The sequence below is a fragment of the Nicotiana tomentosiformis genome, chromosome 1, assembly GCF_000390325.3.
Source record: "Nicotiana tomentosiformis chromosome 1, ASM39032v3, whole genome shotgun sequence".
Classification (NCBI taxonomy): Eukaryota; Viridiplantae; Streptophyta; class Magnoliopsida; order Solanales; family Solanaceae; genus Nicotiana; species Nicotiana tomentosiformis.
In genome coordinates this window covers 49,806,763-49,831,772 of record NC_090812.1, presented here as the reverse complement: position 1 = coordinate 49,831,772, position 25,010 = coordinate 49,806,763, and the positions used below count along the sequence as shown (strand labels likewise).

General features: G+C 36.6%; 2 protein-coding genes across 2 annotated transcripts; both read right to left on the bottom strand.

The window, feature by feature from the left end:
* Positions 1-21,185: 21,185 nt before the first annotated feature.
* LOC104113279 (gibberellin 20-oxidase-like protein) lies at positions 21,186-23,329 on the bottom strand. The gene is made up of 2 exons (XM_009623396.4): positions 22,036-23,329; positions 21,186-21,947 (listed from the first exon to the last, which is right to left on the bottom strand). The coding sequence occupies exons 1-2, from the start codon at positions 22,392-22,394 to the stop codon at positions 21,347-21,349; spliced, it is 960 nt and encodes a 319-aa protein (XP_009621691.1). The 5' UTR covers positions 22,395-23,329; the 3' UTR covers positions 21,186-21,346.
* A 132-nt stretch (positions 23,330-23,461) lies between these two features.
* Positions 23,462-24,558, bottom strand: LOC104113278 (protein PLANT CADMIUM RESISTANCE 7-like). The gene is made up of 4 exons (XM_009623395.4): positions 24,338-24,558; positions 24,128-24,199; positions 23,805-24,017; positions 23,462-23,631 (listed from the first exon to the last, which is right to left on the bottom strand). Exons 1-4 carry the CDS (start codon positions 24,534-24,536, stop codon positions 23,555-23,557), a joined length of 561 nt encoding a protein of 186 aa, XP_009621690.1. The 5' UTR covers positions 24,537-24,558; the 3' UTR covers positions 23,462-23,554.
* Positions 24,559-25,010: the final 452 nt, after the last annotated feature.

Here is a 25,010-nt window from a genome sequence, read left to right as displayed (position 1 = left end):
TAAAATAATTGAGGTTATTTTAGTAAATTTATCAGTTACAGTACAATACGATACAATCAAATCAAATAATAAAATATTATTTAACAACAGCAAATGATACAATCTACCCAAACATTGTATCCATAAAATAATACAATTGTCACGCCCCAAAATCGAGGAGCGCGACCGACGCTCAACCGAGTGAACTCGGCCGAGCAAGCCTGTTAAATTACCTTCTACCCAAACTCATTCATGACTGGAGATAATACATATTTTCATTAATAAAACAATAAGGTGATCATGTCTACAATATAAATTCATTACCGATGGTTTCATCATTTTAAAGTTTCAAATGGAACAAGTAATACAATCACAACATAATATTTTTTGACCTTTCCAACACCAATATATAACCCCCACTATGTCTACGGAGCCTCTATAGATAAAGAAGAGTATTATGATAATGTCGGCAACAAGGCTCCGGCTATACCTCAAACACAATACACAAGGAACAAAAGATACATGACCCCGTAATGAAGTGGGGCTCACCAAGTCAGCTGGAAAGAGGGTGTACCGCTTTTACTGATCAATGTCTCATGTTGTGGAATCACCTGCATCCATTAAAGATGCAGCGCCCCCGGCAAAAGGGACGTTAGTACCGTCGAATAGTACTAGTATGTATAACTAAATACCCTCTCAATATAATGAATAATATTACAAGGAGGAACAACCATAAAAAAACAATGGAAGCCTCAAACAATACAAAAACATTAAGTTAAGAACCACATAAGCTTTCAAGTAAATTTTCATATTTTCAGGTTGGAGATTCTTAGTACTGATATACCATGGTTCACAATACCATTATTCACAATAACAATACCATCGTACTCTTAGCACGGAGTCCGATCATGATCCGATCGGCTAGGCTATCTCATTAGAGGCATCAATCACAATCACTCTCAATATCAATATCATCGTACCTTTAACACGGAGTCCGATCACGACCCGATCGACTAGGCTATCTCATTAGAGACATCGACCACATTTACAATTTCAATTATAATTTTCAGCACAATCACCACCATGTGTGCGACATGGTGTCCGATCACGATCTGATCGACTAGGATGTCTTATTCGAGACATCAACCTTTTTATATCAGTCATCGCATTTCATACTTCGTTCACATCTTTTCATTTCATTGGCACTAGTGGCCACAATTATAAAGTTATTATTGGCACGTTGGCCGTATTTAGTATTTCGTGCTCACCTCTTCACTTTCAAACATCAACATCACCATCACCAATAACAACAACTCAAATCAAGGTGTGTAGTACACATGTGAGCAATTTAGAGTCTAAGGCACATAGAGATATTTTACAAAAATTGGCATAATAACCTTCGTTTGAACTTGACTTGAAGTAGAAATATTATTAATGCACATCCCATACTTGAACCCATTCTCAAATGATAGCATGACATGATAATAGCATTTGGTATACATATTGAACATATAGCTTTCAACACAAACTTATTCGGAATAGCCAATTTTATAATAAACCACTCGGGACTTATATAAATTACATGAATATCGTGGAATTCAATTATAAGAGAAGAGTTTAGCCAACATACCTCAATTGAGCTTCTTTAAACTCTAAAATGTTCCGAAATTCGTAGCAACTTCAATCTATTTAGAAATATAACAAGTTGAATCAAAATTAGGAAGATGATCATGGTTCTAGCTCATTTGAGCATTTTATCAAACACTAAGTGTGCATTAAGGTTTCAAGGTCCTTTTATGGAAGATTCCATCATCCCAAAACTCATTCTTTACCATTCTTAGCTCAACACTCTTCTTACTCCATTTGATAACACATGCATGCAAGATGAACAACTTCCATACCCAATAATTATTTTACTAATTATCCATTTCTAGTTAACTTTCGAAATTGAGGGTTAGGGTGTAGAATCTTATCTTTAGGATGAAAACCTTGTGGGTTTTCCTTGTTAATCTTCCAAGATTTGAGCAAAGATTGATGAAAATTTAGCCTAGGATTTCCTCTCTCTCTAAATTACTCTCCTTTCTCTCTAAACCACCAGATTTTAGCTCAGATGTGCATTTAACGAAGTAGGGTCGGGTTATAAAAACCCAAAAATGAAGCTCCAAAACAGGGTTTGGGGTCGCATATGCGATCGCATAATGCTTATGCAGTCCGCACAATGGACAGTGAAATGGCCCTCTGAAACTGGGTTGGTCTGCCTCACTTTGCAGTCGTTATGCGGTCCGCGGACTAGTTATGCGGTCGCATAATACGCCGCAGACCTGTTCTGTGGTCGCATAATGCGCCGCTGAATCTCCCTTCGCAAAATCCCAAGGCTGATTATGCGATCAAAGTGCGGCCCGCGAAATGGTTAAGCGCGGTCGCATAATTGGCCGCGAAATTGACATCAAAATTGGTCTAAATAGCTGCCTCACACTGTGGCCATTATGCGGTCCGCAAAATAATTTTGCGGCCATTATGCGATTCGCAGAGTGATTCTGCGACCGAATAGTGGATCGTAAAAGTACATTTCTTCTGCCCAAATTTTTCCTTGGGTCGCAACTGCTGCTCTGTTAGTGTCAATGGAGTTCTTTTTTATTTGCACCCCTAAAGTATACTTCATTTTTCGATTTGCACTTTATTTTTTATTTTCTTGCAATTTGACCCCTACTCTTTTCATTTCTTTACAAAATAATTAAAATACCTCTTTATTTATTCTCATATGAGGGAGAAAATTGGAATACTAAAATTATGTAGTTTAGAATCCTAATGTCTGCGGCAAAAAGTGAGAATTGAGAGGAAATATTGCCTACTATATTCAAAATCTCTTTGTACAACAACAACAATTTGAGAAGATTGTGAAATGTAAGAAAATTAATGTGAAGATGCAAAGGTTCCAAATACTGTCAGTAACATTATTTATTACTCCGTTGAATTTATTATCTCAAGAACTCTTTAACTCTTTACTTCGTTGAATTTATTATCTCCCATATGTTTGGTTGTAATCAATTTCATGAAAGTCCTTTTTTTGTCGTTCAGTACATTATAATCAATATCAACACATACAGCTCTTCAATGTTTTGCATCGATATCTTATTTTACCATTTTGGTTCAAATATCTCTGCGCCCACTTTTGCTTTTCTCAGTCCTTCTCTGCCCAAAGACTTCTATGTTCATATTTCTATCTTTTATTCCTTTTTCTTTATTTTAGCCGTGCATTTGGAGCAAAAACCCTTGAATCTTAGCTAGCATTTGAATATATATTTTATTAAAATTTAGAAAAGAAATAATTGAATTCCTGTTGAAATATAATTTTTGAAAGTTGAAATTGTGTTTGAATATGCATTTTACTTGAAAAAAATTGAAGTTTTGTGAGTGGAAGAAAAACATTAACCCCAAAACTAAACCAAATCAATTTTTGAAACTTGAAAATTTTTCTTCCATAATTTTTCAAAAATTGATCAAGTTTCACGAACAAACAATGTTTTCAGAAGTAGCCAAAATATATGTCCCAACTAGAGCTTAATATAATTCTCATTTGATCACTTAGGTAGCTTTTAGACATTGATTTGGTTAAAACTTGAATAAAAGAGTTATTGAACTTGTATTGGAAAATAATTTTTGGAAGTTGTTGAGTTTAAACATGCATTTTATTTGAAAAAAAGTTAAAATTTTGCTAGTAGAAGAAAAGATTTTACCCATAATTTGGCCCAAACCAGTTTTGAAACTTGAAAATTCTTCTTTAATAATTGTTCAAAAACTAATCAAATTCTATGCACAAACAATATTTTCAAATTTCTTTTTTTGTTTGAAAAAAAGTAAAAAAAATTCTATGTCCAAACGGGAGCTAAGAATTCACGCCCAATTAATAAATAATCTCTTGTTTTATCACTTATTAGAATTTGCTAATAATTACGTAACTGTTATTTGATGACCAATTAGGATTCACGTCTAGTTAAAAAAATAATCTTATGTGATCACTTAGGATTTGCATCTAATTAATAGCTAGAATGTTATTGGACCGCTTAGATAATTGCAATTAGTTAAGGAGTAATTGATATCTATTTGAACATTTTAAGATTTTGTGGCATCTAGTTAAAGGCAAAGACAGAGATTTTAAAATCACAATCTGTGTCTAATGTACATCAATTAAGAATTCGAGTCTAAAAAATGGGATTTACAATTTGAGACATAATTCATTTCTTTATATTATAAATTTTTAAAAAATTAGAATTTACTAATATTAGACATTTCATTCAGCAATAGTCATACGATGAAGTGCATAGCATATTATAGTGATAATAATTTTAAGACAACTACTCATATCTTTTGAATAAACGACAACATTATTCAAGACAAAAGTTTCTAAAATTTATGTTTTGCCAATGCGTATTAGATAGCGATGACTTCTATTCTATTAATAGTTAAATATTTTAATACTTTTTCACTCTCCAATTAAAATAAAATAATAAAGAAAATCAAATGGTGCAAGCAGAGTAGGTGAATTAACCCAACAAATAATATCAGAATCAATGAATTTCTACTCATGTTGTAGCTATGAAGAGCTAAGATACGAGTCTAAGGGGTGGTTTTGTATGAGGTATTAGAAAAAATAATACAAGCATTAATTCTATGCATTATTAATATCTTGTTTGGTATATTTTTTTAATATGTGTATAACTAATACAAGTATTAGTTATACATCATACTTGGTATCATCCTATGTATAAGTAATGCATAAAAAACTATGGCATTAGTAATACCAAGGCTACTAATGCATGCATTAGGTTGGTTAAAGATAAAATTTTCCTTAAAGTCCCTAAAAGCTTGAGAATATGGAGGACATTTTTGTAAACAACTATTTTTCTTAAAAATTATGCAATCCATTATAATTTTAATACATCACACCAAACAATAGATAAGAAATAATCTCTGCATAACTAATGCTTGCATTATTAGCCCATGTATTACTAATCCATGTATTACTAATACACCTTATTCCGTACTATTCTTATACACCCTACCAAATGACCCTTAAGAGAGAGGGGATGTAATGGGTTTAGAGTATACCTGTTAATCGGGTCGGGCTGACCTGTTTACAACCCGGTTCAGCCCGGGTCAGCCCGGTATTGTAGCGTGGGGGCGGGCTGGGACGGATTGAGCGGGGAGCGGGTTTCAAACGAACAGTTTTTTGATACCGGTGCACCGGAGCCCGCAAAGCCCGTTAACCCGTTAACGAATTTTTAACGAGCTACAACCCGGTTTTTAACGGGGTTTTTTTTGGACCGTTGCCAACGGTCAAATTCATGTTGCTACACTTGAGTTTTCTGGAGCTTATTATCCTACTATTGTAAATGGTTTAGTTCATATTGCTGAAATTTCTCTTTTACTACATAATTTAAAGAAGAAAGAAGGATATACTTGTGTTGTTGAATCTATGCTAGATAAGTTTAAAAAATATTTCTACCCAATTTCGCCTATTTACCTAATTGGTGCTATTTTAAACCATTCTATCAAAATGGTCACTTGTCGCCAATTAATCACTACTTTATATTCTTATATGGATATTGGATCAACTGAAACTCCTGATATTTACACTTGTATTTCTGATCTACACAAACATTTAGAAATATTATATAATTATTATGCTAACATTATTGATGCTTCTTCTGTTGTAGATGCAAATATTCCTTCAAGTTCAGTTTCAACATCTGGGACCAGTGCTTTGGATGATAATGATGGTGTTGAAGATTATTTGATTTGGTCTACACTAGGGGAGCATCAACAAACCAGTAGCAGGAATATTGATGAACTTCAATTCTACTTGCAAAAGTCAGCAAAGCCCCGCACAAAGGAATTTCTACCACTGGGTTGGTGGAGGAGCAATTCAAATCAATTTCCTGTTCTTTCGGCCATGGCTCGAGACGTGCAAAATGTGCTTATTTCAGCAGTCGCATCAGAGAGCGCATTTAGCCAAGCAAGGCAGCAACTAGGAGATACCCGTCATTCATTGGGCAGCATCGCTTTAGAAATTCTAGTGTGCTTCAGAGATTGTATAAGATCAGAACGGCGAAATCAAGGGCGTGATGAGGTAGATGAAGCGGAGGACCAAGAAATTAGAGATATAATGGTTTATGGTTCTGATTCACCCAATACCGAAAACCAAGAACCTCATGTTAACATGAATGAACTTACAAAAATGATGCAAATCATGTGATGTACTATTTTTTAATTTTTTTTTTTATAATTGTTGTAAACTTTTAATTTGCAAGTTCAAAAATAACAAAATCCAAAAAGAACTTGCAACTTAATTTGAAGTATTATATATTAAATAATAAAAATATCAAATGAAAGTGTTCGGAACTTGATCCTTACATATTGCCTATTGGTCTTATTAAATAATTTTTTGTAGCCACTTATTTTCAAATTTCAATTTTAAAATTGTAAAATTCAAATTTCAAATTTAAAACTTTAAACTTCAAAGTTTAATTCTAAGCCTTAAAAAAGTTTGCAAACATTTAAGTATCAATAACATTGAATAAGAAAAATAAAATTTACTTTAAAAAAAAAATTGCACGACCCGGTCTAACCCGCTAAGCCCGAACCCGGACGGACAAAAAAAATCCGAAAAAATACAGCCCGCTAACTCAGCCCGCAACGTTAAACGAACGGACTGATTTTTTTGTGTTCAGCCCATCCCAGCCCGCCCGTTAAACACTCATAGTTTAGAGTTTTCGCCAATAGTTGGAGAGTCACACACGAGAAGAAACTCGTGGATTTCAATATAATGACCATAAAATATTTAGATGATCAGGTGGCGTAAAGTGAATTTTCAGATAAGACATGAATCAGCTAGGTGATGAGACATGTAGTTACTAACTTCGAAATGAAAATTAGTGAATGGGCGAATAAAAGTCTATATACAAGTCATAGAATGAATCCTTATGGAAAGAGTATAAGTGCTTGCCCAAAACTGATACTAGTATTTACCAGAGTTACTTTGAGTGGGCTTACTCCAACAACCCATAAGATGATGGTGGAGTGAATAAAAAAGCACAATTCCCTCGCATATCGGATCAACCAATTGCTTGTGAAGTAGTAACAATTAAGAACTAAAAGAATAGCAAGTGGTTGTTACTATTTCCAACTGGAGTCTAACATGGAAATTTTCCAGCATCACTTTGCCCATGCTTCCAATTAAATAAATTTCCAACTTGAAAACATGGTGGCTTCCTCTAGATTTGACCTTACATTATGATTCGCATAACCATGACTACACAAACACATGTCCTTGGACTATGATGACCCAAAATGCCATATTCAAATTTAATAATTAGTTCTCTGTTCTAATACTTAAAATAACACTATTTATTATTTTTCAACTTGCGTGCGCAGTCCGAATAATTTTTCGAAAAGTTTTGAGCAAACGGATCAGGATCAGTATTTTGACAGTTCAAGTAGTTCCGTATCGTGATTTGGGACTTGGGCGTATGCCCGAAATTTATTTTGGAGGTCCCTAGCGTGAGTTATCGCCATTTGTTGAAAATTGGAAGTTTGAAAGTCTATAGATTCCAAAGTTTGACCATGAATTTGACTTTATTGATATCGGACTCGGATTGAGATTCCGAAAATATGAATAGCTCCGTTATATCATTTATGACTTGTGCGCCAAATTTGAAGTCATTCTGGATTCATTTAATACGTTTCGGCACGCGTTTTGTAAATTGAAAAGTTTGAAACTTAAAAGTTCGAATCGAGGTGTGAATTTTAATTTCGATATTATTTGATATGATTTGAGACCCCGAGTAAGTCCGTATTATGTTATGGGACTGGTTAGTATAATTGGACGAGGTCCCAAGGGGCTCGGATGAGTTTCAGACGAGTTTCAGACCATTTTTGTAAAAATTGTAGGTCTGGTTGTGGTGTGTCGCACCTGCGCAATTTTGGCCGCAGGTCGTGCCCGCTTCTGTAAAGGAAATGTCGCTTCTGCTACGTTGAGGGTGGGAAGGAAACTTCGCTTCTGTGAAGCTTTAATCGCAAGTGTGATACCGCTTCTGCGGCCAACCGATCGCAAATGCACATCTCGTCGCTTCTGCGCAGCCGCAAATGCGGCCCATTTTCCGCAGATGCGGAACTCGCTTGGCTGCTTGGCTTCGCAAATGCGGCCCTTGTCTCACAAATGCGAGGCCGCAGATGTGACCTTTTGCCCGCAAATGCAAGACTGGGCAAAATATTAAGGGGTCAAAAATGGCCATTTTTCTTCATTTCGTTTGGGTTTTAAAACCTCGGTTTTGGGTTGATTTGAAGGAGTTTTTTACGATTTCGAACTGGGTAAGTATTCTTTAGAATATAGTGATTTTATTTCATAAATTCATGTCTATATTCATCATTTATTTCGAATTTAGATAGAAGAGAATTTGAATTTTTGTAAAACTTTTCAAAAATAAAATTTAGGATTTGAAGGTCCATTTGACATCGGAATTTGATAATTTTTGTATTGTTGGACTCGTATCGGAACGGATTTTCAGATTTTGTGAGTTTTTTCGAGATTCGAGACGTGAGTCCCGCTGTTGATTTCTAAAATGAATTTTGGATTTTAATCCGGAAAATTAGTAAATTCATATGGAATCAATTCCTACGATTTGTATTGAGTATATTGAATTATTTACAACTAAATTTGAGGATTTCGATCACGAATTCGCGAGGCAAACGTTTATTGGAATCTTAAATTTGGTTGCAAAGCGAGGTAAGTGTCGTGGTTAACCTTGACTTGAGGGAGTAGGATTTATTTGTCTATTTTCTACGTGATTTAATATGCGGGAACAACGTATATGTGAGGTGACGAGTACCTATGCATTTTGGTTGGGTCAAAACATGCTGGAGGAATTTATTTCAATTTGAATAATTGCTTATTTAATTAAAATATTCCTGTTTGAGTTCATTATTGATTATTTGATCATTACTCATGAAATTTTTATTGATTTAATTATTATTAAATATGGTGAGAAAGAGTATAAAATCATGAAGGGCGATGCCGTACTATTTTTATTATTTATACTATCATTGTCATGGTGAGAAAGAGAGTAAAAACACGAAGGGTGTTGTCATGCCATTTTTGAGTGTAAAAGCACGGAGGATGTTGCCATGCCATTTTCAGAGAGTGTAAAAGCACGGAGGGTGATGCCGTACCAAAAGAGAGTAAAAGCATGAAGGGTGATGTCGTGCCAATTATTATTATTTATTTATTAGTTTATAGGAGGAATGAAAGTAAAAGCACGAATGGTGGTGCCGTGCCATTTTCATATTATCAGTTGCTCATTTTATTGTTGATAAATTAATTGATTGCTAAGTGATACTTCCCATGCTGAAATTATTATATCATTCCATTTCGCATGTTCCCTCCCAAAATTTATAAATTGTTACTTATTGTGTTATATTTATTTCGTATTTGTATATACTTGTACAAGTTATTTACGTACGTGTCTTGTCATAGCCTCGTCACTACTTCGTCGAGGTTAGACTCGACACTTACGGAGTACATGGGGTCGGTTGTACTCATACTATACTCTATACTTCTTGTGCAGATTTTAGAGTTGGTTCCAACGACCTACCATAGATTTACTCGGATTCAACTAATCAGAGGAGACTTGAGGTATAACTGCACATCGTTCGCAGTTCTGAAGTTCCCTTCTATCTTATCTTAGGTGTGTATTATCTTTCAAACAACTTGAATTTTATTCAGACCCTTATTTGTATTATCCTAGTAGCTCGTGCACTTGTGACACCGGATTCGGGGATATATTTTGATGATTTGGTAGTTGTGGTCTTCCGCACTTTATTTCAATAATTGACTTCCGCTTATGTTAATTTGTTTAAAAATGGTTAAGATTTTTCTAACGTTAGCTTGCCAAGCAAGTGAAATGTTAGGTGCCATCATGGTCCTGAAGGTGGGAATTTCGTATCGTGACAAGTTGGTGTCAGAGCACTAGGTTACCTAGGTCTCACGAGTCACTAGCAAGCTTAGTAGAGTCTGAAGGATCGGTACAGATAAGTCTATACGTATCTTTTAGAGGCTATGAAGTTTAGGAACTTTATCACTTCTTTCTTATTCTGTCGTGCGATTCTAATTCTATCACCAATGATTGAACAATTATGTTCTTATATCTCGCAGATGGTAAGAACACGTAATACATCTACCGACGGACAGGGACCAGAACTCCCCGTGGCAACTATGACCAAGGGTAGTGGTCGAGGCCGAGGTCGCGCTAGAGGCCGAGGTAGAGGCAGAGGTAGAGCTCAGTCTAGAGCTCGAGCAACATCACCTGTTGTAGAACCTCAGGTGGATTTGGAAGAAGAGGTTCCAGCTCATACTGTACATGTTGTACCAGCTCAGGTCCTGGAAGGATTCATAGCTACTCCAGTGCTTCAGGATGCTCTAGTCCGTTTGGTGAGTCTTATGAAGGGTGTGACCCAGAATGGTACATTTCCAGTGGCACCAGCCGTCTGACAGGCTGGGGGAGGAGCACAAACTCCCACTACTCCCACTCCGGAGTAGATGGCTCCCCAGTATCAGGCTCCAGCAGCCCCGCCAGTTGGGGTAGTTCAGCTAGTTGTTGCGGCGCAGGCCGGTGATAGGCCCGCCATGTCTTCTGAGGCTTTATTGAGGTTGGACAAGTTTACTAAGCTCTTTCCAGTTCACTTCAGTGGTACACCTTCTGAGGACCCACATGATTATCTTGACCACTACCATGAGGTATTGCGGAACATGGGTATAGTTGAGACCAATGAGGTCGATTTTGTTGTATTTCAGATAACGGGTTCCGCCAAGAGGTGGTGGAAAGATTATACGTTGAACAAACCAGTTGGATCGCCTGTATTGACCTGGGAGCAGTTCTCACAGCTATTTCTAGAGAAGTTCCTCCCTATCACATTGAGAGAGGATTACCGTATGCAATTTGAGCGTCTACAGCAGGGTAGTATGACTGTTACTCAGTACGAGACCTGTTTTATGGATCTAGTCCGTCATGCTCTCCTTTTACTACCTACTGAGGGAGAGAGTGTGAAGAGGTTCATTGAGGGACTTACTCACCCTATCAGGCTTCAGATGACCAAGGAGACCGGAAGTGAGATTTCCTTTCAGGCGGCTGCTAATGTTGCGATGAGGATCGAGATGGTTCGTGCACAGGAAAGAGGGTAGGGGTCTGATAAGAGGCCTCATTAGTTCGGTGGGTTCAGTGGTGCCTCGCCTGGAGGCAAGGGTAATTTTGGTAGAGGCCATCCTCCCAGGCCATTTCATTTAGCGCTCCAGGCATCCCATAGTGCTTCAAGTGGTCACAACCCTCACGTGTCTCATTCCGACCAGCTAGCTTATAGTGCACCGCCATATCCTATTAATGCACCTCCGATCCGGAGTCATCAGAGTGGTTATCCGAGTCGACATGGCCAGTTCCAGGGTCAGCAGTCACAACAACCGATGACCTGTTATACTTGTGTTGATCCGATACACATTGCTAGATTTTGCCCTCGAGCATCGGGCAGTTCACAACAACAGGGTTCTCGTGCTATGATTCCAGCACTACCTGTTCCGCCACCTGTCCAGCCAGCTAAGGGCAGGGGTCAGACAACTAGAGGTGGAGGTCAAGCAGTTAGAGGTGGAGGCCAGCCAGTTAGAGGCATTCCCAGGGATGCAGTTCAGAGTGGTGGGGACCAACCCCGATTTTATGCTTTTCCAGCTAGGCCTGAGGCCGAATCATATGATGTCGTGATTACAGGTATTGTTCCAATTTTCCATAGAGACGCTTCAGTTCTATTTGATCTAGGATCTAATTATTCCTATATGTCCTCCTATTTTGCTTCATATCTGGTTGTGCCTCGTGATTCTCCGAGTGCTTCTGTATGTGTGTCCACACTGGTGGGAGATTCTGTTGTGGAAGATCATGTCTATCGTTCGTATGTGTTTACTATTGGGAGTCTTGAGACTATCGTGAATCTTCTACTTCTTGATATAGTAGATTTTGATATCATCTTGGGTATGGATTAGCTGTCACCTTACCATGCTTTATTGGATTGTCACTCAAAAACGGTGGCCTTAGCTATGTCGGGGTTACCTCAACTAGAGTGGAAAGAGACTCTTGGCCATTCTACCAGCAAGGTTATCTCTTATGTGAAAGCTCAACGTATGGTCGATAAGGGGCGCCTAGCTTATTTGGCTTATATTCGCGATCCCAGCGCGGAAGTTTCTTTTATGGATTCAGTTCCAGTTGTTCGTGAATTTCCAGATGTATTTCCTGCAGATCTGCCGGTGATGCCACCCGATAAATATATTGACTTCTGTATTGATTTAGCTTCGGGCACTCAACCCATTTCTATTCCACCATATCGTATGGCCCCGCCGGAGTTGAAAGAATTGAAGGAGCAGTTACAAAACTTGCTAGATCAGGGATTCATTAGACCTAGCGTCTCGCCCTGGGGTGCTCAGTGTTATTTGTAAAGAAGAAAGATGGCTCTATGCGGATGTGTATAGATTATCGGTAGTTGAACAAGGCCACTATAAAAAACAAATATCCGTTGCCCATAATTGATGACTTATTCGATCAGTTTCATGGTGTCAAAGTGTTTTCAAAGATCGATTTGAGGTCTGGTTACCATCAGTTGAAGATTAGGGCATCTGATGTCCCTAAGACAGTTTTTTGGACTCGGTATGTGTATTACAAATTCCTAGTGATGTCATTTGGGCTAACAAATGCCCCAACATCATTTATAGATTTAATGAACCGGGTATTCAAACCATATTTATATTTTTTGTGGTTGTATTCATTGATGATATCTTGATTTACTCCAGCAGTCGAGAGAAGCATGAGCATCACCTTCTGATTGTACTTCAGACTTTGAAAAATAATCAGTTATATGCCAAATTTTCGAAATGTGAATTTTGGTTAGACTTAGTTGCCTTTCTGGGGCATATAGTATCGGCTGAAGGCATAAAAGTGGATCCTAAGAAGATTGAGGCAGTTCAAAATTGTCCTAGACCTACTTCAGCTACAGAGATCCGGAGTTTTCTTGGTTTGACAGGTTATTATCGCTGGTTTGTGGAGGGGTTTCTATCCATAGCATCCCTACTGACCAAATTGACCCAGAAGGGTGCCCCATTCAGATGGTCAGACGAGTGTGAGTTGAGTTTTCAAAAGCTCAAGACTTCTTTGACTACGCCGCCAGTGTTGATATTACCCACAGGTTCAGGATCTTATACGGTATATTGTGATGCATCCCGTGTTGGGCTTGGTGCAGTATTGATGCAAGATGGCAGGGTGATTGCATATGAATCACGGCAGTTGAAAGTTCACGAGAAATATTACCCTGTCCATGACTTAGAAATGGTAACCATTGTCCATACACTGAAGATTTGGAGGCATTACCTTTACGGTATCTCGTGTGAGGTATTCACTGATCATCGTAGCCTATAGTATCTGTTCAAGCAAAAATATCTCAATTTGAGGCATAGAAAATGGTTGGAGTTGTTGAAAGACTATGATATCACCATTTTGTATCACACTGGGAAGGCCAATGTGGTGGTCGATGCTTTGAGTAGAAAGGCTGTGAGTATGGGCAGTCTTGCATATATTCCGGTTGGTGAGAGACCGTTAGCTGTAGATGTTCAAACTTTGGCTAATCAGTTCGTGAGGTTAGATGTTTCAGAACCCAGTCGGGTTCTAGCTTACACAGTTGCTCGGTCTTTTTTATATGAGCACATCAGAGAGTGGCAGTATGATGATCCTTATTTGCTTGTCCTTAAGTACACGGTACGGCACAGTGGTGCCAAATGGGTTGCTGTAGGGGAAGATAGAGTTCTGCAAATGCAGGGTCGTATTTGTGTGCCTAATGTGGATGAGCTTCGTGAATTAATTCTTGAAGAGGCACACAGTTCCAGGTATTCTATTCATCCAGGTGCCGCTAAAATGTATCAAGATTTACTACAACATTATTAGTGGAGGAGAATGAAGAAGGATATAGTTGCATATGTAGCTCAGTGTCTAAATTGTCAACAAAGTCAAGTACGAGCATCAGAGACCTGGTGGTTTGCTTCAAAAGTTAGAAATTCCTGAGTGGAAGTGGGAACGTATCACTATGGATTTTGTTGTTGGGCTCAACTCAGAGAAAATTTGACGCAGTTTGGGTCATTGTGGACAGGTTGACCAAGTCAGCACATTTTATTTCAGTGACAGTTACCTATTCTTCAGAGAGGTTAGCTGAAATTTACATTCGTGAGATTGTCCGCCTTCACGGTGTGCCCGTGTCTATTATTTCATATCGAGGTACGCAATTTACCTCACACTTCTGGAGGGTTGTACAACGTGAGTTAGGAACGCAGATTGAGTTGAGTATAATATTTCATCCACAGACAGACGGACAGTCCGAGCGCATTATTCAGATATTGGAAGATATGATTCGCGCTTGTGTTATAGACTTTGGAGGTTCTTAGAATGAGTTCTTGCCACTTGTGGTCCTATAATAACTACCGGTCGAACATTCAGATGGCTCCATATAAAGCATTATACGAGAGGCGGTGTCGTTTGCCAGTTGGCTGGTTTGAACCGGGAGAGGCTCGATTGTTGCGTACCAATTTGGTACAGGATGCCTTAGATAAAGTCAAGATTATTCAGGATCGATTTCGCACAACTCAGTCTAGGAAAAAGAGTTATGCTGACCGTAAAGTTCATGATATTGCATTCATGGCGGGAGAAAGAGTATTGCTCCGGGTTTCACCTATGAAAGGTGTAATGAGGTTCGGAAAGAAGGGCAAGTTGAGCCCTAGGTATATTGGACACTTTGAAATTCTTGAAAGGGTAGGTGAAGTAGTTTACATGCTTGCATTACTACCTAGTTTATCAGCGGTTCATCCGGTGTTCCATGTGTCTATGCTGGGAAAATATTATGGTGATCTGTCCCATGTGTTAGATTTCAGCTCAGTTCAATTGGACAAGGATTTGACTTACGAAGATGAGCCAATAGCTATTCTAGCCCGGCAGGTCGGATAGTTGAGGTTTAAGAGTTATCCTTCAGTTCGGGTGCAATGGAGAGGTCAATCAATTGAGACAACTACCTGGGAGTCCGAGTCGGACATGCGGAGTACATATCCATACCTTTTTACTAGCTGAGGTACTTTTCTAATTCCGTTCGAGTACGAACGTTTGTTATAGAGGTGGAGAATGTGATGACCCAAAAGGTCATCTTTAAATTTAATAATTATTTCTATGTTCTAAAACCTCAAATAGCACTATTTATCATTTTTTGACTTGCGTGCGCAGTCCGAATAATATTTCGGAAAGTTTTTATATGAAAAAATAATTAAAATTTGAAATAGAGCTTTAAAACTCAATTGAGTTGACTTCGGTCAATATTTTGAGCAAACGGATACTGATCAGTATTTTAACAGTTCCAATAGTTCCGTATCATGATTTAGGACTTGGGCGTATGCCCGAAATTTATTTTGGAGGTCCGTAGCGTGAGTTATCGCCATTTGTTGAAAATTGGAAGTTTGAAAGCTTATAGATTCCAAAGTTTGACCACAGATTTGACTTTATTGATATCAGACTCGGATTGAGATTCTGAAAATTTGAATAGCTCCATTATGTTATTTATGACTTGTGCGCCAAATTTGAAGTCATTCCGGATTCATTTAATACGTTTCGGCACGCGTTTTGTAAATTAAAAAGTTTAAAACTTAAAAGTTCGAATCGAGGTACGAATTATAATTTCGTTGTTAGTTGATATAATTTGAGACCCCGAGTAAGTCCGTATTATGTTATGGGACTGGTTTGTATAGTTAGACGAGGTCCCGAGGGTCTCGAGTGAGTTTCGGACGAGTTTTAGACCATTTTTGTAAAAATTGCAGGTCTAGTTCTGGTGTATCGCACCTGCACAATTTTGGCCGCAGGTGCGTGCCCGCTTCTGCGAAGGAAATATCGCTTCCGCGACGTTGAGGCTGGGAAGGAAGCTTAGCTTCTGCGAAGCTTTGATCGCACGTGCGATATCGCTTCTGTGCTAGCCGATCGCAAATGTGCATTTCGTCGCTTCTGCGGCTCCTTCTTGCGCTTCTGCGCAGCCGCAAATGCGGCCCATTTTCTGCAGATGCGGAACTCGCCTGCCTGCTTGGCTTCACAAATGCTGCCCTTGTCTCGCAAATGCGAGGCCGCAAATGCGACCTTTTGCCCGCAAATGCCAGACTGAGCAAAACATTAAGAGGTCAAAAATAGCCATTTTCTTCATTTCGTTTGGGTTTTAAAACCTCGGTTTTTGGACGATTTGAAGAAGTTTTTCACGATTTCGAATTGGGCAAGTGTTCTTTATCATACAGTAATTTTATTTCATAAATCCATGTCTATATTCATCATATTTTCGGATTTAGATAGAAAAAAATTAGAATTTTTAAAAACTTTTCAAAAATAAAATTTAGGATTTGAAGGTCCATTTGACATCAGAATTTGATAATTTTTATATTGTTGGACTCGTCTCGAAACGGATTTTCAGATTTTGTGAATTTTTTCGAGATTCGAGACGTGGGTCCCACTATTGATTTTTAAAATGAATTTCGGATTTTAATCCTAAAAATTAGTAAATTTATATGGAATCAATTCCTACGATTTTTATTGAGTATATTGAATTATTTACGACTAGATTTGAGGATTTCGGACACGAATTCGCGAGGCAAAGGTTTATTGGAATCTTGAATTTGGTTGCAAAGCGAGGTAAGTGTCGTGGTTAACCTTGACTTGAGGGAGTGGGATTTATTTGTCTATTTTTTACGTGATTTAATGTGCGGGTATAACGTATATGTGAGGTGACAAGTACCTATGCGTTGTGGTTGGGTCAAAACATGCTAGATGAATTTATTTCAATTTGAATAATTACTTATTTAATTAAGATATTCCTGTTTGAGTTCATTATTGATTATTTGATCATTACTCATGAAATTTTTATTGATTTAATTATTATTGAATATGGTGAGAAAGAGTGTAAACGCATGAAGGGCGATGCCATGCTATTTTATTATTTATACTATCATTGTCATGGTGAGAAAGAGAGTAAAAATACGAAGGGTGTTGTCGTATCATTTTTGAGTGTAAAAGCACGAAGGGTGTTGCCGCGCCATTTTCAGAGAGTGTAAAAGTACGAAGGGTAATGCCGTGCCAAAAGAGAGTTAAAGCACGAAGGGTGATGTCGTGCCAATTATTATTATTATTATTATTATTATTATTATTATTATTATTATTATTATTATTATTATTATTATTATTATTATTATTATTTATTTATTTATTTATTTATCAGTTTATGGGAGGAATGAAAGTAAAAGCACGAAGGTGGCGACGAGTATTTATGCGTTGTGGTTGGGTCAAAACATGCTGGAGGAATTTATTTCAATTTGAATAATTGCTTATTTAATTAAGATATTCCTGTTTGAGTTCATTATTGATTATTTGATCATTACTCATGAAATTTTTATCGATTTAATTATTGTTAAATATGGTGAGAAAGAGTGTAAAAGCACGAAGAGTGATGCCGTGCCATTTTTATTATTTATACTATCATTGTCATGGTGAGAAAGAGAGTAAAAGCACGAAGGGTGTTGTCGTACCATTTTTGAGTGTAAAAGCACGAAGGGTGATGCCGTGCCATTTTTTAGTGTAAAAGTACGAAGGGTGATGCCATGCCAAAAGAGAGTTAAAGCACGAAGGGTGATGCCGTGTCAATTATTATTATTATTTATTTATCAGTTTATGGGAGGAATGAAAGTAAAAGCACAAAAGGTGGTGCCGTGCCATTTTCATATTATCAGTTGCTCATTTTATTTTTGATAAATTAATTGGATGCTAAGTGATACTTCTCATGCTGAAATTATTATATCATTCCCCTCCGCATGTTTCCTCCCAAAATTTATAAATTGTTACTTATTGTGTTATATTTGTTTCGTATTTATATATACCTGTACAAGTTATTTACGTACGTGTCTTGTCATAGCCTCGTCACTACTTCGTCGAGGTTAGACTCGACACTTACGGAGTACATGGGGTCGGTTGTACTCATACTATACTCTATACTTCTTGTGCAGATTTTGGAGTTGGTTCTAATGAAGTACCATAGACTTACTCGGATTCAGCTAATTAGAGGAGACTTGAGGTATAACTGCATATCGTTCGCAGTTCTGAAGCCCCCTTCTATCTTATCTTAGGTGTATATTATCTTTCGAACATCTTGAATTTTATTCAGACCATTATTTGTATTATCCTAGTAGCTCGTGTACTTGTGCACCAGATTCGGGGATGTATTTTGATGATTTGGTAGTTGTGGGCTTCTGCACTTCATTTCAGTAATTGACTTCCGCTTATGTTGATTTGTTTAAAAATGGTTAAGATTTTTCTAACGTTGACTTGCCTATCAAGTAAAATGTTAGGCACCAACATGATTCCAAAGGTGAGAATTTCAGATCGTGACATTGACTCCCTTACCTTTTTTTTTAAAATAAAAAAAGATATTTAACAACCAAAAATGGCTCATACGAAATGTCTTGGTATAGTAACTACATCTTAGCCCTGAGGTTTAAACTGCATCAAAGTATAGCTGCAGTTCTAAAATCAGATACCTTCTCTTTTTGCCTAGTCTTCGTTCCAATTTCTCCTACTAATTAGGGGTGTTCATTATTCGCTTTGGGTCGGTTTTTTCTGAAAAAGAAACCATACTAAGTAAGTCGGTTTTTTAAATATTGGAACCAAACCAAACCAAACCAATTAAGTCGGTTTTTTATCGATTCGGTTTGATTCGGTTTTTCGGTTTTTTCGGTTATTCATCGGGTTTTTTCTTAAAAATGAGACATACACTACCAAACGCATATTTCGGCGACTATATTTTTAACGTACCACTATCAAATCAATTGCTCTTTGAGAAATCTATCATTTACCAAGATATATTGATGATAATTGAATCAAATAGTGATGAATAATTAAAGTACTCAATTAAAAATCGATTATTTTTAACATGAAATAAATTCTTGTACTTAGCAAAAGAAAACTACCAATCAAACTAGAATGTAAAGATAAAGTATTAGATTATTATAATAGCAAAGAACTAGACTAAAGATATAAATGACTAATATGTATCATAAAATTTTTAGAAACTTTATATAAAAATATACACACACTCACACACACACACACACACACACACACACACACACACACTATATATATATATATATATATATATATATATATATAGCTACTTTTATAGTCGGTTTGGTTCAGTTTTTTTAGATTATTTTTTTATTAAAATCAAACCAAACCAAATTTGATCGATTTTTAAAATTCAAAACCAAAACCAAACCAAACCAAACCTAAAGATATGTATGTATGTATGCATATTTTTATATAAAGTTTCTAAAAATTTTATGATACATATTAGTCATTTATATCTTTAGTATATATATATATATATAGCTACTTTTATAGTCGGTTTGGTTCAGTTTTTTTCGGTTATTTTTTTTTATTAAAATCAAACCAAACCAAATTTGATCGATTTTTAAAATTCAAAACCAAAACCAAACCAAATCAAACCTAAAAAATATAGATTTTTTAGGTCGGTTTGATTCGGTTTCGGTTTGGTTCGATTTTTTACGAACATCTCTACTAATACTAATTTGTGACTAAGTGGTTTCTACCTGATGTTCTACATCACGTGTACAAAGGTATCCAGAAGAATTTACGAAAATTACAAGTTGCTCAAGTGACTGTCTTAAGATTTTGAGTTGGATGTTCATTCTTAGTATAAGGTATGAATTCTATTTCATCTTTTGGATTTTTATCAACTCAGTTTGACCTTTTAATAAAACGACATCTGACAAAGTGCTAAATCTATGGTATAGCAGATTGCTAAATCTATGGTATAGTTGCTTATGTATCCCAAAAAACATAAAAAGTAAAAAATGTAAAGCCCACAGAAATCCAGCCAAAGAAAGAAAGAAACCAATCAATGATGTTTTTTGTATTTGATTAATTACTATTCCTAAGCAAACCCATGTGGGAAACAATCATCATCATCTATTAAAATAAAGAAACTTGATTAAAGCAACTTTTTGGACAGTTGACTGGTGACAAATCGATCTTTCTATTTAGAGTATTTTATTAACAATTAATATGGTCACCATAACTAACAGTATACAACTTTATGGGTTCTTTATTAATGAAATTATATCTTGTTAGCAAAAATGGTAGTATTAAGAAAAGCAAAGTTCACTTTTGTTTTCAAGACCCCGCTGATGATTTGTTGAATCCATATAGTTAAACCCACCATTAAAGCATATGATATGACTTAACCAGAATGTATTCAAAGGCATCAATAGTTCTACTAACACAAACTATTCTTTATTCAAAGGCATCAATAGTTCTACTAACACAAACTATTCTTTATTCCGGTGCATATCACATTATGCTTAATATAATTTACTACTAGAGGACAAAACATTATAGGTTTTTTTCTAAGTTGCATTAAAGATTCCTTATTCTGGTGCATATCAACATTATGCTTAAAGTAGGGATGCTTTGAGTAAATAATTCATTATTCAATTAAAGGCACCATTTCGTCTTTTGTGAAGTATGAGTGTTAACGGGTGATTAGACTAATTCTAGAAAATATATACATAAAATAACTAGTTTGACGGAAATAAATCAATAAACTATTCTATAAATCCGCCCATGCACTAGAGGACAAAGTTCTAAATTGTTGAATGACAACCAACTTTTGGTCATGTAATCTTTTGAAAGATGATTTATCCATTCTTTATATCCTATCAGCAAAAAGATGTTCTTTAGGTAGGATTCGCTTACTCTTCTGGATCTCCATGAGAGAATGATTTGAGCATTCCTAATCAGGAACAATTATTTAGAATTCAGAAAATAATGAATTAACTGATAATAAATGTTTGGTTCTAGAATATGCCCTTTGCATACGTTGATAATTAATAAACCCAAACATGCCAAGTGGGCAAACATAGAATTTTAATATAGACATGAGTTGGAAGTTGGACTTCCAACTGTACATGCATTCAGTTGCTAATTAAGTCAGGTCAAAGCCTTTCTTGATACATCTTCCTATCATTCAATGAATACACTTACAAATAACTTGCAAACAATATCATCAAATAGCAAACCACAATATTATATAACAAACTTTCACACAAACAGAACTCCTGGATACCTATGTTGCAATAATGGAACATGAGGAGATGTACAAGCTTATAATCTTACTGCTAAAAGAATGACAACCATGCTTCTAACTTTTACTTAGATCCAATCCCAGCAAAATCTTTAACTGTGAAACCAACTTTCTCAAATTTACCTTTTTCATTGTTCACTCTAAACTTTAAATAGTCAGAGCAAACAAATGGCTTGTAGATTCTTGAATTTTCTTTACCAACTACTTCATCAGGTGCTAAGATCACCTTCTCATCCTCAAAACACCAAAAGAAAGCCAACGAGAAGCGATTAATCGGCTTCTTCAAAACGACACGATGTTCAGAGGATCTTAGCTTGTCATTGCTCCAAGCTTGTAGCATGTCACCAATATTTACCACAAGAGTTCCTTCACATGGCATAATATCCACCCACTGCCCATCCTTTGATCTTACTTGAAGTCCACCTAATTCATCTTGATAGACAATTGTTATGCAGCTCATATCAGTGTGCATACCAAGACCTTCAACCTCCTTTTCTAAACTATCCGGGGGCGAGTAGTTATTTATCCTCAAGTAACCATGGCAATTACCAAATTCAGATATATAACACTTCATTCCAACTTCTTCTCCCAAGCTCATCAATACAGTTTTCTGAATGACTTTTGCTAACTCTGTCATTTTGCTTCCATAATCTTGCAGTATTTCACTAACAAGGAATACCATTTATCAGAAAACAATATCAACTTTAGGGACATTAAAGAAAAGAGAAGTTGAATGTTCTAAAAGAGCATTACCTGAATTCTGAATTGTTTTCAGCTTTAAGGGTATCTGAAGAACCCTTAGCCGAGTCAAAGAAGTCCGGTCCAGATACTTTAAGGCTTTCAAAGAAGGGAGATGCTATGAAATGAGGAGTATAAGTTTTCAGAGATGAGGAAGGACCTGCTTTTACTTTGATCTCAGAAGGGAGGTTGAAGAGGTGTTTGGAGAGGCAATGAATTTTTGTGTAAAGATCATTGGAAATTCCATGATTAGTAACATGAAAGAAGCCCCATTCTTTGCAGGCAGCAGCAAGAGAAGATAGAGTAGATGAGTTTAATGGTTGGGAAATGTCCAAAACAGGAAGTTGCAATGGTGTTTGGGATTCAGGAATCATTTTCTAAAAGAAGCTAAAGATGTTCCTTTGGGTTAATCAAACCTTTAGAAGGACAAGTAACTCCTCATTAAAGATAATTTCATAAAAAGAGTTTCTTTCTAGTAGCTAAATTTTTTTCTGATGCATACATACATGCATGCAACACACATAATTCAACTTTTAACTTCCATTTGGTGGAATATATTATGCGAGGGGACGTGACAACTGTGGCAGCCTTTTTTCAGCCTCAATTAAAAAGTATGTTCCCAACTGATTGGCAATGATATAATAGATGTTCCTGTGCTTGAAGGGTGACTTTGCATATCTTGTGAAAGTCAATTCAAAGTATTGATAGCTTTTAAATTTTAATCTTAAGTTTCTGGTGCTTGTTGCAGCAACAAGCAAGACATGTTTGAATTCATGGTCAATCAACAGTTCAACTTATCAACACAAATATTAAAAATGGTTAGTCGTTGGTTCTGAATTTCAAGGATATAGAGTCCCTGACCCCTAGATTTCTTACATTAGCCTTATAAGAGAGATGCACAGGGACAAACTTCACCTATCTATGTTTCACAAATGACAAAGATACTAAAGGGTTATCTTATATGCGTGTAAACATGTAATTTCCATTCTTAGGTGCACATAAGCAGATCTGTTCACTTGGAGAGTAACATGAGTTGTTATTTGTCTAAGATATTTCAGAATACTATATGTATAATGTATTATAGAAGGACTATCTCATGTATTATTTTATGCTACACTTTTGAACCTGAAAAAGAAAAACATCTTGATCTGTCAAGGAAAACATGTATTGTTAGTGTGACAGAGCTCAGTAACTCAGAAACTGAAGAATTGAAGGTCAATACTAAGCTTCACCATGAAATATGTTTCCTTATGTCCTATTTCCTTTTATTAGGCAGCTCTAGCCACAAAAATGAAATCAGTATTAATACTTTCTGATTGTTTTAGGTATTAAACTATATATATATGTTTAAGTTGCCATTGTTTTGCATAAAGGGCAAGCGAGGGGATTCACAGCAAACAGACTCGACATTTAGTGCCAATTGAAGAAATAGAAAAAAGACTTGCAAACAAATAAAACTATAAAATTCAATTCAACAATTCAGCTATTTCTTGTTGCAAGGAAACAAACTGGAGCAACATGATGGTACTTCGACCTATCGCTTCATTCCAGTTTGAACTGATGGAGGCAACACATCTCTTCTTTTACACCTTTGCATGTTTCCATACCAACCTATCCAATTAAATGTCAGGTTAGATCCGTGTAATAACAAATTAGAAGAACAACTCCAAATTTGGAGCAACTTCTAGCAGTAATTATGGGATGAATCTATCTTGCTTTTAAGTATTATCTACTTTTGTTTATAACAAATAACATTCTCAAATAAAAGAGGAGATAGAAGAGACCTGCGGACATGTCGAAGCCTTGGTTTTTAAGTTCTCTGTACTCTTGACACAATGCACATGTCTCGCAACAACAATGGCTGCAGAAATCGGTGCAAGGGATTTCGTCCAAGAAATATTGTCCTCTTAATTTGGAACGATAGAAGCATGAGTACAAACACGAGCACCCCGTCACGCACAGAATTAGTAAGTAGAGTGCACCACTTACCCCACATGCTGCATTAGTTTAACCAAACACAAAAAATGTTTCATCAATCATATTTTCTGAAATTGGTTTGCATATTTAGGGAATAAAGAAATATATACACGTCTCATTTGAAACGTACAAGTTGATCCTCTGTCAACAATCTCTGCTATGCGGCCAAATGTGATACACGGGCAGCAGCATGTTAAGCAACCTATGAAAACAAACATATTTCAAAATAAGATGGAAAAAAAACTCCCATTTTTGTTTAATGTTGAAAGGACAAATTAAAGCGTAAAACGTAAAAAGTAAAATGCATGCGCTTCTTAAATAAGTTTTACTATCAACTTACAAGTGTGTACATCTTGACAGCAGTCGAATAGACCAGTGGACCAAGGAACTAGAGGACGAAATTCCAAGTTGCTAACTTTAGGGCTTTTCTTTGGAGGAACGTTTTGATTCGCGACACATTCTAATCTGTTGGTGCCGTTGAGCGCAGTTGGTGTAATTGGAAAAGAAGGGCCTGCCAGTTGAATCTCAGTTGGCGACATTGTGGAACAGAACTAGAGATGGTTAAGAAGAGAACATGTAGTTTTGTTCAGGAAATGGCTGATGACATAAGTAGTGTGAGGGCAATTTGGCGGTTTAGAAACCGTTTTAAAACTTTAACTGCATTCTGAACGGATCTCACTTTCATATTCTTTTTTTAAATAATTTCCGGGAAGTATAAGTGGGGTATTTTCCGAATCAATTTTAGCCTATATTCTTTTCTCTTATTTCAACTATTATAAGTGTTTATACGGTCAAAACTGGGCTTGCCCCTCGTATTACTGATCGAGACTAGAACATGATAAGGCAAGGTTCAAACCCGTGTTATATCGAACCATGGTGCGAAGTTAGATTGCCGAGCTCGTGACCCAGAGATCGAGCAAGATCGAGACCGAGTAAGATAGAGATCGAACGAGACCAAGAGAAGCTTACCGAGCCAAACAACGAAAAGCCGAAATATCCGCAATCGGGCGAGG

What these genes read in the sequence shown, in the direction of transcription:
- LOC104113278 (XM_009623395.4), bottom strand. Translation starts at nt 24,536, where the DNA reads ATGTCGCCAACTGAGATTCAACTGGCAGGCCCTTCTTTTCCAATTACA. An exon ending in TGTTGACAGAGGATCAACTT is followed by an intron (nt 24,018 to 24,127) that starts GTACGTTTCAAA and finishes AAACTAATGCAG; the next exon opens with CATGTGGGGTAAGTGGTGCA. An exon ending in AGGCTTCGACATGTCCGCAG is followed by an intron (nt 23,632 to 23,804) that starts GTCTCTTCTATC and finishes TTAATTGGATAG; the next exon opens with GTTGGTATGGAAACATGCAA.
- LOC104113279 (XM_009623396.4), bottom strand. Translation starts at nt 22,394, where the DNA reads ATGATTCCTGAATCCCAAACACCATTGCAACTTCCTGTTTTGGACATT. An exon ending in GAAAACAATTCAGAATTCAG is followed by an intron (nt 21,948 to 22,035) that starts GTAATGCTCTTT and finishes ATTCCTTGTTAG; the next exon opens with TGAAATACTGCAAGATTATG.